At 34.6% G+C, this 13,657-nt stretch overlaps 1 protein-coding gene across 3 annotated transcripts; it reads left to right on the plus strand.

Moving 5' to 3' along the window:
• Window positions 1-620: 620 nt before the first annotated feature.
• LOC126596071 (transcription factor WER-like) lies at window positions 621-13,062 on the plus strand. Of its 3 annotated transcripts, none has more exons than XM_050262540.1 (3): window positions 621-1,057; window positions 1,581-1,710; window positions 12,537-13,062. In XM_050262540.1, the coding sequence occupies exons 1-3, from the start codon at window positions 940-942 to the stop codon at window positions 12,946-12,948; spliced, it is 660 nt and encodes a 219-aa protein (XP_050118497.1). In that variant the 5' UTR covers window positions 621-939; the 3' UTR covers window positions 12,949-13,062. The 3 variants fall into 3 exon arrangements, with proteins under 3 accessions (XP_050118497.1, XP_050118496.1, XP_050118495.1); XM_050262539.1 differs by lacking the exon at window positions 1,581-1,710 and adding an exon at window positions 11,838-11,967 and having other exon boundaries at window positions 625-1,057; XM_050262538.1 differs by lacking the exons at window positions 621-1,057; window positions 1,581-1,710 and adding exons at window positions 11,451-11,688; window positions 11,838-11,967.
• The last annotated feature ends 595 nt before the right edge of the window (window positions 13,063-13,657 follow it).

Here is a 13,657-nt window from a genome sequence, read left to right on the forward strand (position 1 = left end):
AAAAAAGTTATAACATGATTTTTTATTAAAATAAACTTAGTCAAGCCTTTTTCATGAAAGTTCCCTTTAATCAATGATAGAAACATTACATATGATATATTTATGTTTTATGCCTAAACTTTGTATCATATATTTATATTTTTAGTTTGTACACAATTTTAATTTGCAACATTTTTTTTTGTAAATTTGTAGTATTTTCTTTTTAGTTTTATTTTGTACCCATGCATTAATTTCTTTTAGCGCCTATATTTTTTAAAAATTCATTTGTACTCATAATTTTTTAATCTTTTATCTGTACTCTAATTTATTTATAATGTACCAATTCTTCTTTATTAATGTACCACTTTGTTATATGTGAAATGTACCAATTTTTTTGTAAAATGTACCAATTTTTTTAACACCATGGATACATTCTTTTGTCATTTATTATTTCTTATTTTTACATAGTTTTTTTTATTCATTTATTCAATCAAAATGTTTGAATTTTTTTATTTTAACCGTTTCTAATAGTATTATAATAAGGGATTTTAAATTTATAGGATTATAAATCTCATAAAATATCAAACAATTAATATCGAAACTATAAAAATATATATATATTAATTATAATGAGGTGTACAAAGTCAAGAGATTTTGATCAAACTTTAAATACTAAGGATTAGGGACCGCATCCAAAGTATCACTATCATAATTAAATTGAATCCATGGAAATCGATGCTATCCGGTTGCCTAGCCGACAATCCAAATTATTTACAAAAATACAAAAGACTTCCCCTGCAGTACTACTGCAAACCCGGAAATTAACAAGTTCGGTACTACATAATTATATGTATACATATACACTTGAACATCTAAAACACAAGCTATAACTTTCCTCTAAAATCTAATCCCTCGGAGCCCTTTTATTTGTCTCCTAATCTGTGTGTGTTGCCGGAAAAAATGGAAGGAGAATATGAGTACAAGAAGCGGTTATGGACAAAGGAGGAGGATGAGATTCTCCTGGACTACATAAGGGTACATGGAAGAGGCCGCTGGAACCGCATTCCCAAGGTCACCGGTAAGAGCTATCAGTGATATATCTATAATCTATCTATATATATGATGCACAAATGCATGGTACTAGTGTATAATTATGCAATATATGCACTTAAATTCTTTTTTATTCCTAAAAATTATAGTACTGATTTAGGGCTGGTTTGGTATTGCTGTGCTTTGAAAAAAAGCTGCTGTGAGAATAAGCGGCTGTGCTGTGAGAATAAGCGGCTGTGAAATAAAGCCAGTAGAGTGTTTGGTAAACTTTTTTGTGAAAGTGCTTTTGGAAAAAAAAGCAGGATGATAGTGTGTCTTTTCATTGAAGGAGCACTGTAGCTCCGTGTGCTTTGAAAAAACTGGCTTTTTTTCAAAGCAGCAAATAGCAGCTTCAGCTTTTCCTTTGATTTTCAGCTTATTCTCACAGCAGCTTCCAAAATAAGCCATTTTTTTTCAGTTTACCAAACACAAAAATGACCCTCAGCTTTTTTTCACAGTGGCTTTTTTTAAAATCACCTCAATCCCAAACGAGGCCTTAGTTATATACGTAGGGTTAAGGAGGAGCGGGAAGAGCTGCAGGTTGAGGTGGCTCAACCATCTCAGCCCAAATGTGAAGCGCGGGGATTTTTCTGAGGAAGAAGAAGACCTCATTATCAGACTTCACAATCTCCTTGGAAACAGGTTATCGCTATATCCTTCCTTCATTTCATCTTCTTTTTCCTCTTTCCATATAATAGTTGGAACACACACAACACACACACACACACACACACACTTATATATATATTGCAATTTACATACTCAGGCAATATATGTAGAAACATAATACACGACACACACACACGCAAACCCCTTCTGAAGGGGATCGCGCTCTACTATTGATAGCTAATGCTCTTGTGTTTGACGTGTTCGTGACCATGTATTAACCATGATAATAGCCTTGTTATAATGTTGAGCCAGAAAATAAGGCAAAGTCACTAAACGCTAAACATTCATTTTATATATACTCGCTACTTAGTCACGAAACAGTCAAATAGGAGAGCACTACTTTATCTCGCTCCATAAACAGTGAAGCGAGATCCCCTTCTGTTTTGGAGTACTGGTAAGACCAATAATTGAAATATATATGGGTAAATATAAGTTAACTCCGTGATGGATACACGCATAACACAACTCGTTTTATTCTTATTAAAGTTGTTAATTAATCACTGATTATCCTGTTTAATTTGCGCCAAGGTGGTCTCTGATTGCGGGGCGTGTACCAGGAAGAACTGACAACCAAGTAAAGAACTACTGGAACAATCATTTGTACAAAAACCTTAACGCCATAAAAAAGCGGCAGACACCTAGAAAAGCTGCTGTTGTTTCGGCAAAATTCAAAATTTGTCAGCAAAGTGTCTTTCCTGAGGAAAAAATTTGTCGGCAATTTTGATGCACAAAGCATGTCGCCTAAGATTTTTGCTGATGAATTTTGGTATTTCTTTGACTAAGATTCAACTTTTCCCGTCGAAATCTTATTTGTTGGCTTTTCCGTCTTTTCCAACAAACATTTTTGTCGGTACAAGCCTTTTTAGCCGATGAATAATACTTTTTAGCCTACAAAATGTGTTTGTCGTCATGGATATTTTGTCGGCACAACCTTCTCTCGGCCGACAAATTGGTTTTGTCAGGAAGACATTTAATTTATATAAAAAAAATGCTTTGATGCTCAGCTCTTACATATGCATATCAAAATATAATAGACAATTGTTAAGAAATAATATTTTACTGATTGATATGTTGAATGTACATCCAGAGTGCTATACAAAAGCATCGTTAGTTAAATCATAAAACAATTGAAAGAAGGGAGTTTTGACGAAAAGCCCGTGGTACTGTTTACTTTAACAAAAAATCACATTTTTACACTAAAAAGTCAAACCTGGTACTATTCACTTTATCCTTGATTTTGTCCTTATTGTTAAAACTCAAAGTTTTCAAGCTCTTTTCATTAGTTTTTCTTTGAAAGAATGTTACACATGAACCAAATAAAAAATATCAAAAGTCGTGGACTGAAACTGTTCACACAAAAGCTCCCATTGTCATGGTCTCTCGTCCATCTCTGCAACAGGATTGGCTAATGGCTCCTCAGGCGACCCAAACTCTCATGTAACTCAAACTTGAACTCCCTGCATCGACTAGCCATGAATCTATTGAGGTAGTCATGTAAGACATATTCTGAAATCACAACAACAAGACATTAGGATCACGAATAAAACAAATCAATATAAAATAGAGATCGACTAATTATATTAAACTTATCTGTAAAATATGGAAGATATGGTTATGAAGGTGAAGTCATTGATGAACACTAGGTTGTCTTCTACTTCCAATACTTCAAAATATCTCTCTACCGTGAATAGGGTTTGGCGTGAATGAGAGAACAAACGTATGGAAGCAGGGACTTAACCATAGTATTTATATCATTAGGGTTTAATCATAACCAGCCTATTATTGGTTGTGAAAGTAGAACCCTATCACTTAAGTGTTTAAGCCCCACCATGATACTGTATCTTTGTAGTGAAATCCATCAGATTTCTTTTAGGTCAATTGCAAAGGATAAGACTCCATAATCCTTATTTCATTTGGACTATCAGATTACTTAAGTTGTTAACAACTCAATAAACAAGTGGCCTACAACATAAGTAATCCAATACATCATTCATTGTCATTCACAACCTTACAAGTCATAGTTTTCGTAAACAGTTAGATTGCAATAATGATTAGAAGCTCTCAAATGTGCTAAATATCATTCCACTATATTGAAATAATGATAGAGATCGTAAAAAATATACTGGAAGCTTCTCATAGTCTAACTCCTAAAATTAGAGTCTTTAGTTCCACAATCCCAGCTCTAGATCAAATTACCTTCAAAAGTTCAATAACCCCGCATATGTAAACTCAAACATTTAAAAAGATTATATTACGAGTGCAATTATATATTTCTCGTTTAATAATAGCAATATCAGAAATGTGAGCATTTGTCATCAAGCAAGAGGTGGCTTACTGAAGAGCATCAATTGTGACTTTAAACCTTGGGACGATATAGCACCATAGTAGAAAATGAGGCAGAGCTGCAATATATAACAACATAGTAGTACAAAAAAAATATATATGAAAACTTAACATCATATTAGCATCAAGCATATTGTGAGTTTGATTAAGCATCAGACATTTACCATACATAGATTCTTGGAGGCCAGGACAATGGTTCATCCAACCTTATAATGAACATTTCAAACCACCTGCCAATTGAGAGGTTCTCTTTAGTCCCTTAATAAGATGCAAATCAAAATGAATGAAAGGAGGTACAATAAGTTACCCAATAATAGTTGGTAGCAGTTCAAATCTGGGATTAATTAGTAGCCCTCAAGTACCAAGAGGTTCTCTTTTAGCCTCTTATGTAATAGCTGACTAAAGTACTCAGTTATTTTCATCCAATCAAGGTATATCAAACATCTGATTAAACCACGAACTACAGAGCTTTATTAGAGTTTACACAGACATGAAAAATCTAACAAAAAGGATTCTTTCAATAAAACATGTCGTGTCAATGTAACATAATTAAGATTAAGAGATGAATGATGCCATACAACAGCTGTTTTCAGCATAAGAACTCCATGTACAAGTCTCGCATTTTCTGTGTTGGCATTGAATCCAAGTCCAATTGCACTTCAAGACAAGATCCTGAAATGCAACGTACAATAAATTTAAACCACTGCACTGTTCAGAACCAAATGATACTAGCATAGTAATATCTACATGGTTACCTGCTGAATGTGAAGCATGATGCCAAAAAGACTTGCTTTGTCTTTGGTACCTAACGTTCCTCGTAGTTCAATTTCTTACAATTCCCCATGGTTGGATTTCTTACAACGTTACAAACTGAACCCCAAATTCCCATATAACGATCAGTACGTCGGACTAGCTGCCTTGGAGAACAAGATTTTGACTGGAAAACGGCGTGGTTAACCTCCAGAACGTGGCCTTTGTTGAGTGATGAAAGTAGTTGATGGGCTTATTTGGAGTATAACCCAAATATTTAAACCTTTGGGCCGTCAACAAGTTCGCTTTTCTCAATCACCAAATTTGGAATGAAAGGTGTCTACCAAAGCCCAATTCGAATAAGAAACTCTGGTAATGTGATGTCATCACAAGATTAGGAGGGAAAATTCAAAGTCTAAAATATCGATGATATCGAAAATATCAGTAGTCCAAAAACACGAAAATTTCAATGGAAATATCAGGATATTATCGGTATCGATAAAAATTGAATAAAAACCACGGAAATTGTAAGAAAAACTTGGAAATTTTTATTGAAACTTTGCAGGATGTTTATTTAGTCAATTATCTATTAGTTTATCACAAAAATTAGAAGGAAATGCATTGCATGATGGATTTAATTGATTTAAGTTGATTATATAGCGAGCTGGCAAACATTGTGAGTGTAGAAAATATGTAGTAATTAATAAAAGAAGTTTAGACACACCATAATCATTTATATATAATGAATTAGTACAATATTTTACACTTTATACATTGCATGGTAAGATACATGAGTGACTTAGTACCACATAGAGTTCCTATCAAGGTCTAAAATATCGATGATATCAGAAATGTCGGTAGTCTAAAAATACGGAAATTTCGATGGAAATATTTGGATAATATCGATATTTTAGACCTTGAAAAACTCGATTTTTTTTTTTTAACAAACCATAGTATCTATACTGAGGGGGGTGCAAGAGTGGGCTAAACTTTACAATGGACTTGCCATAATAATGTGTTCAATTTCGTCTTTTGCGAAAATTGAACCTAAAACCTTTAACTTACAAGTGAAGAGAAATACTACTAGATCGTAGTATTAAGTTCAATATAACTTAGACTTCTCACTTATAACTTAAACCGACAATAAGTTGAACATAACTCACAATTAAAAAAAAAAAAAATTGTTGCAGCCTTACTTTAGTTAGGAATGATTGTGTAAATTCTTTAGGAATTCTATAGTATCTTCTAGATAGTGTCCTAATTAAGATTTACTTGAATTACAAGGATTCTCCTTTTCTTACCATATAACGGGATGAGATAAAATATACTTCAGAATTCACCAATTCCCTCTTGCCGCCGCACCCTCTTTCCCCTCTATAATTCTTCATTTAAATATTTATCAAACAAACCCTTTATTTTGTGATTGTTTTTTAAATACCAGTTATATTGAAATGGACCATATGGTTTTTTTAACAAACATGGTGAATTCTTTTTGCAACAAGAGAATTAATACCAAATTGATACTGTAAATTGTTTTAACCACGAGTGAATTAATTGTGATAAAAATGGATAACAGTTAGGGCCAGAACAAGTACAATGATTTGTATTTTATCCTTAAAAGCATTTACCACGAGAATTCATAGCGATTCAAAAACCAAGATGTCCATAAGTTAAATATACAGATCTGTACTGCAATATTTATAATACAAATCTACCCAGTTAAAGTGGACCCAGTACATATATATACAGGGTGTGCACTACTTTTTTTATATAATTTTTTTACATAAGTTTTTGTAGGACTTGTTCTACAATGTTTTTCAATGATCCGAACCGTATATCTTTTAGGTATATCCTCAAATATTAAGTGTATCAAAATCACCCAAATTTGAAATCATATGACCATTAGATTGATTTAAGATTTTTTTTAAACCGTATTTGTCTATTTTTTTCACTACAGACAAATGTCTTAACGATTTTGAATTGATTTAATTTTTTGTAAGAATTATCTATGAATGATATTCTAAAAGATAGACGATTCGGATCTTTGGAAATATGAGATCACATATATTGTGCAGTATAGCTAGCTACTGCTATACATATAAATACATGTGAGTCCCATGAAAATTTGTGTCAAAAGTTGTATAAAAAAAGTAGTACTACGAATCCGCCTTCCATATATATTGCAGTATAGCTAGCTGCTGTTATACATACATACATACGTACATATATATATATATATTTATAGAAAGTGCTATTCACGTACCTATTTTACTTCTCACACGTCATTGTTAATTCTAGGTATTAATCTTCTTCAATTCATTCAATATCAAAAATTGAGAGAAATGTGTGAAAAGAAAAAATAGGTGTGTAATAGCACCACGCTATATATATATATATATATATATATATATATATATAGGGGTAACTCTTAAGCAGTGATTGATTATTCCACAGCAGCTTGAGAGTTTGCTTTCTGATAATGCTCTCTCTTTCACCCGTTTTTCTAATATAACTGTGGCAGTTTTACAGCGATGTTTCATCATTTAATCCCTGGGCAGAAGAACATAAATGTTGTACAGCAACATACACTGTAAATATCAGTCGTCTACTGATATTCCACCTAATTGTTTGATGGACAACATTTACTATTCGTACGTGTACATCGTTGTATATTATTTGACTGCTTCATCATGACTTCCCAACGACCGGTATCCAATACATATCGATTCACGTATATAATCTGAGAAAACTAATATGAAATGAGATCTGTCAAAATGACGTATCTCAAATTAATCGTATAATTTCGTATAATTTATGTGAAAATTTTGAATTATAAAACGTTGTATTATTTGTCCAGAATGTCACCAATAATTAAGCTATGCGGACTGTGGCCTCCTCCATCTCTTTCAACTCTCAGTGTTGTGCTAGCGTGGATTGTAGAAATTAGGTTAACAAGTAATAAAAACCAACTAAAGACATAAAAGCAACAAAGGGGAGAAATATTCTTTGATACTGGATACCAATCCATAGACTAGATTAATCATACTACACATGTAAACAACGACGGATCTAGACTTCGAATATCGGAGGATTTTAATGTTAAAGTCCAATTTTTTTTTAATATAAACAGAGAAAAAAGTGTGCAAAAAAATTTAATTTATTTACTGAGATATTTTGTCGAATACTTGGTGGGCTTGTTGTTGTTAGCCGAACCGTGTTGCACTCATGTGAATAGATATTGACATATGCCGAAACAATCTAATAAGTGTTGTCAAGAGGATTTGTCGAGTACTTTCGACGCAACCTGCCGAGTGGTGTTGAGCTATGCCTAGCTAGGTATTACATTAAACACTTAGTGAACACAAAAAGAACTCATACCAAATATTGGAAGAGTCGTTAGAAGACCTCCATATGTATATTTCTCAGATTCCAAATAGTCTTGAGACCGCCTTAGTTGTAATGTACGTCCGCCACTGCATGTAAATAACATTGATATGTTTGATAGTATCGTCCAAAACTAAATTGGTATTTGGCCTCCTCTCAGTAAATTAAATGTCAATTGTACAACTATTTGTACCACATTTTCAAGCAAGTCACACCTTGTATTAGTACGTGGTTAGGATAGTACTATTGACATATTTATTTTTATTTTTTACACATTCTTTTTAATTTGGGCACTTTTATTAACACCCCCACGATCTTATGAATACACCCCAAGTTCAAAATTATTTTCTAAAATTCCAATTTTAGCCCTTTTATTTGTTGAAGACACCCCACCTTTTTACAATAGTTAACAAATGAAAACCTTCCAACATCCTATCTCAACAGCTCACCTACCGCCACCTTTTTTGTCAATGTCGTCGACCAATGATAGCCACCTCCTTCCCGCCGTTCTCTCTCTCTAGAATTCTCACTTTTGCTAATATTCTACAAGACATGGAATACCATAAAATTGAAATTTTTAATGCCGAAATCAGCCTAATCAGCTAGGGATACCGACGTGATGGGCGGGAAAATTCTGGAAAAATGTTACTTGCAGAGAAGCAATCCTTCCGTAGTCAACTAGGAAGTGACTTTCTATGAGTTTAATTGTAAGTGACTAGGAATTGACTTTCTATGAGTTTTAATTGTAAGTCGGCATATGTTTTGGTATACTTAAGATCATTTGGTGGGTGACTGTCGAGGAGTAGTATGGTGAAGAAGGTGGTGCTGATTTTGTTTGTTTGCTTTTTATCTAATTTAAATAAGGGTAACATAGGAAGTCCAAACCAAATAAAAGAAAACGGGGTGTATTCATAATATTGTGGGGTGCCAATAAAACTACCCTTTTAATTTTCTGCCATCAAATAGAATAAAATGAAGAAATTTAATGACAAAAAATTAATAAAAATGTGTAAGAGATACAAACAAGTGTGTGAATAACACTATATTTTTCTAAATGTGATCCCTGTAACAAAAGCTTTCCTAAAGTAAATAGTCAGGAATTTACCCTGACCAACGCATGCTGCATGTATAAATTTACGATTTCTTGGGTTTTTAGCCGAAGTGTTTTGACAGCTTGTGGAAGAAACAGATCGAGCAGAGAGTAGTACTGCAATCAGAGGTGAGGGAAACCAACTGCTGTGCGGTAGCACGTGAACCTGTTAGATTGCCCTACAGGTTAGTACAAATTATTGTTACTTGCTAAGATTGTGCAAAGAGTTGGAGGAGGAATTTAATGACCGTCAAGTCATGGAAACATGCAACAGTAATACGTTAGGAAATTAGGAAAACCAAGCTATGCAATAGGAGAGATTTTCATTGTTTTTGGAATGCGGATGATATATCATAAATAATTATACAAGTGGAGAGATAATTGAAAAATAAAATTTTCTACCACTTATATAATGACATGTAGTGTATTCTTTGTATTCCGAGTACATGCATTTGATTTGACGGTTGAAAATTCAGAAGAAAGTGTGAGAAGTAAAAATAAGTGTAAATAACACCACCCCATTAAAATTCAACCATTTACTGTATCAATGCATTCCATATACCAGTGAAGCATTGTGCATGATCAACGATGCTTACATGGTTTCTCTCCGTTGAAAAACAAGGACATGCATGCATGCAGCAGTTGAAATGACATGTAGGGACTTGAATATTATTGCTATTTAGTACTGATGGTCAGGCAGTGATTTCAAATCCTCAGTACCTCTCAGATGTCGTGATGATGCTTCTCAACACTAGTCAGTTTAGTGAAGCTGCAGTATAACTGGGGCAAGCAAGTTTACATTTTCTTGGAAGTTCATTTGTGCACGTGCGTTCTTTTAGACGATCAAACAACAATTGTTCATATATAACATTGCTTTAATTTACGAAAACATTTTATGGCGATTATATTCTACGTTTAACTAATATATGTACCAATAGCTTTGCCAACTCGTAAGGTGCACATCATGTGATCGAGAGAACTAAAGAATTCTTAATTTGTAATTTCTCCTTTTACTTTCGAGTCATATTTGGGCGCACGTAAAATATTGATTTTGTGATACACTAAATTATATAGACACAAAAAAATGAAAAAGAAATTTGAACGAAAGGGATTGCTGTTCTCCATGACACATGTTTAGGTGTTTAATCCAAACCAACATGAAACATCATTTGAAAATTTGTAGAAGGTTAACGATCGAGAAAGGACATACTTGCGTTCGTAGATGCTGCATTTTCTAGCAGCTAGGCCACCCAAGTGGTTAGGTTGGTCCTTGGACACAAGGGTACTGTTTGGTACGCAGGCAGGATGAAACGGGACAAAATGAGACAGAGCAGGACGGAATGAAACGGAGGTTTTATGCTACGTTTGGTGTACGCTCAGGCCGGAATGGAATGAAGGATTAAATGACAATCGTACCCATCCACTCCGACGAGTTCAACCTTACATGAGCCACCGCCGACGAGCTCAATGTCATCCCTCACATCTTCCGCCTAATCCTCGCCATCCCATCCCTCAAGCAATGGTGTCGGCCACATCTTGCGAGTGCGTGGTCTTGAGGTTTTCGTGACGAAGGGCGATGGTCTTGTTGTGGGACTAGCAGGGAGGAGGGAGGCGGTGGGAGGAAGGTGGGGTTGGGTTCAGATGGGTTTATTGGGATTGGGTTAGCCTGGGTTGCTGGGTTTGTGGTAGAGGAGGAGGAGGCTACAAGAGAGAGGGAGGGTAGAAGAGAGGGAGGCTACGGGAGAAAGGGTATATAGTGAAATTAATGAAAAAGAAGAGGGGTATTGTTGTCCAAAAAAGTTATAATTTTGTGTTTCATGAGCTAGAACAAGTCGTTCCAGGGGAAGGGTGGCACACAAAATTAACTAAAATTTATTTCACGGGACAAAATATCACAAGTAAATTCGCGCACCAAACGTGAAATGAGTGCGTTCTGTCTCATCCCATATACCAAAATGTACCAAGGTGCATGAGTCGACCACTCACTGTCAAGGTAGTTAGCTAATATAATATTATAATTAAATTGAATCCATGGAAATCAATGCTCTCCGGTTGCCTAGCCGACAATCCAAATTATTTACAAAAATACAAAAGACTTCCCCTGCAGTACTACTGCAAACCCGGAAATTAACAAGTTCAGTACTACATAATTATATGTATATATATACACTTGAACATCTAAAACACAAGCTATAACTTTCCTCTAAAATCTAAGCCCTCGGAGCCCTTTCATTTGTCTCCTAATCTGTGTGTGTTGCCGGAAAAAATGGAAGGAGAATATGAGTACAAGAAGGGGTTATGGACAAAGGAGGAGGATGAGATTCTCCTGGACTACATAAGGGTACATGGAAGAGGCCGCTGGAACCGCATTCCCAAGGTCACCGGTAAGAGCTATCAGTGGTATATCTATATATCTATCTATCTATATATGTGCTGCACAAATCTATAGTACTAGTGTATAATTATGCAATATATGCACTTAAATTCTTTTTTATTCGTAAAAATTATAGTACTGATTTAGTTATATACGTAGGCTTAAGGAGGAGCGGGAAGAGCTGCAGGTTGAGGTGGCTCAACCATCTCAGCCCAAATGTGAAGCGCGGGGATTTTTCTGAGGAAGAAGAAGACCTCATTATCAGACTTCACAATCTCCTTGGAAACAGGTTATCGCTATATCCTTCCTTCATTTCATCTTCTTTTTCCTCTTTCCATATAATAGTTGGAAGTTGGAACACACACACACACACACACACACACACACACACACACACATATATATATATTGCAATTTACATACTCAGGCAATATATGTAGAAACATAATACACGACACACACACACGAAACCCCTTCTGAAGGGGATCGCGCTCTACTATTGATAGCTAATGCTCTTGTGTTTGACGTGTTCGTGACCATGTATTAACCATGTATAATAGCCTTGTTATAATGTTGAGCCAGAAAATAAGGCAAAGTCACTAAACGCTAAACATTCATTATATATATACTCGCTACTTGGTCACGAAACAGTCAAATAGGAGAGCACTACTTTATCTCGCTCCATAAACAGTGAAGCGAGATCCCCTTCTGTTTTGGAGTACTGGTAAGACCAATAATTGAAATATATATGGGTAAATATAAGTTAACTCCGTGATGGGTACACGCATAACACAACTCGTTTTATTCTTATTAAAGTTGTTAATTAATCACTGATTATCCTGTTTAATTTGCGCCAAGGTGGTCTCTGATTGCGGGGCGTGTACCAGGAAGAACCGACAACCAAGTAAAGAACTACTGGAAAACTCATTTGTACAAAAAGCTTAACGCCATAAAAAAGCAGCAGACATCTGGAAAAGTTGCTGTTGTTTCGACGTCGAAAACAACTACTCACAGCTCTTCTGCTGCTCAAGAACTGGCAGGAGACAAACTAGTACAGCAACACAAACTACTCGAGGTGCCGGACTCGGACTCAAATTCCGTCACGAAGAGTAATGATCAAAACCCACATATGGATATTGTTGCAGCTGAGGATTCTAATGCAGAAGAAGAAGAGATAGAATGGATGGCCAAGCATTGTACTGAGTTGCTTTCTTGTTCTAGTTATGGCAATATGATTAGCTGGGACATGGTGGAATTTCTACAAGGATAACCTCTTGACCTGTTGTAGTTAAAATTCTAACTTGTTCTGGTTGTTCTGGTTGATCATAAGTTTGAGTTGATAAATGATTTGTTTATGATCAATAATAATCTTCACTTATCTGAATTATGTGCCATGAAAAAGTAAGATGTAATTTAATTAGCATTATAAGCAACACATAAATTGGATTTAATCTAAATTTAAAATTTGCATACTAATTATATATTTGTGTATATATAAATAAAGGGAGTTTTAATGAAACAATCATGGTACTGTTTATTTTTAACAAAAATGATATTTTTAATCTAAAAAGTTACTCCTAGTACTATTTACTTATAACATTTTTTGTTCTTTTGATTAAAACTCAAAATTTTCAAACAATTTTCGTTAATTTTCCTATTAATAAATACATGAAGAAAAAAGGGAACTCGGAACTTCGGCTGCATAGATCAACTTTTGAACTCATAATCTAATGTACTGTCTGTCAAAAAAACACGAGTTGCGCTAGCTTGTGATGATAAATAAAGGACTTGGATTCTCTGCGCTCTCAATTCGGTGCCCCTTCTGTTTGTGTGGTCACGGTTAAGCCACGTCAATATTTTATATTACTATTTTTTTTTTGTTTTATTATTTTTATAAAAAATAATATAAAATGTTAGCATGGATTAATCGTGACCACACAAAATAGAAGGGTACGAGAAGGGCATCGAAATGAGAGGGC

This window comes from Malus sylvestris, chromosome 13 (assembly GCF_916048215.2).
Source record: "Malus sylvestris chromosome 13, drMalSylv7.2, whole genome shotgun sequence".
In the NCBI taxonomy this organism is placed as follows: domain Eukaryota; kingdom Viridiplantae; phylum Streptophyta; class Magnoliopsida; order Rosales; family Rosaceae; genus Malus; species Malus sylvestris.

Bases quoted from the DNA above. Each gene is read 5' to 3' on its own strand.
- LOC126596071 (XM_050262540.1), top strand. From the start codon at position 940: ATGGAAGGAGAATATGAGTACAAGAAGCGGTTATGGACAAAGGAGGAG. The intron at 1,058-1,580 runs GTAAGAGCTATC...TTATATACGTAG, and splicing joins CCGCATTCCCAAGGTCACCG to GGTTAAGGAGGAGCGGGAAG. The intron at 1,711-12,536 runs GTTATCGCTATA...ATTTGCGCCAAG, and splicing joins CACAATCTCCTTGGAAACAG to GTGGTCTCTGATTGCGGGGC.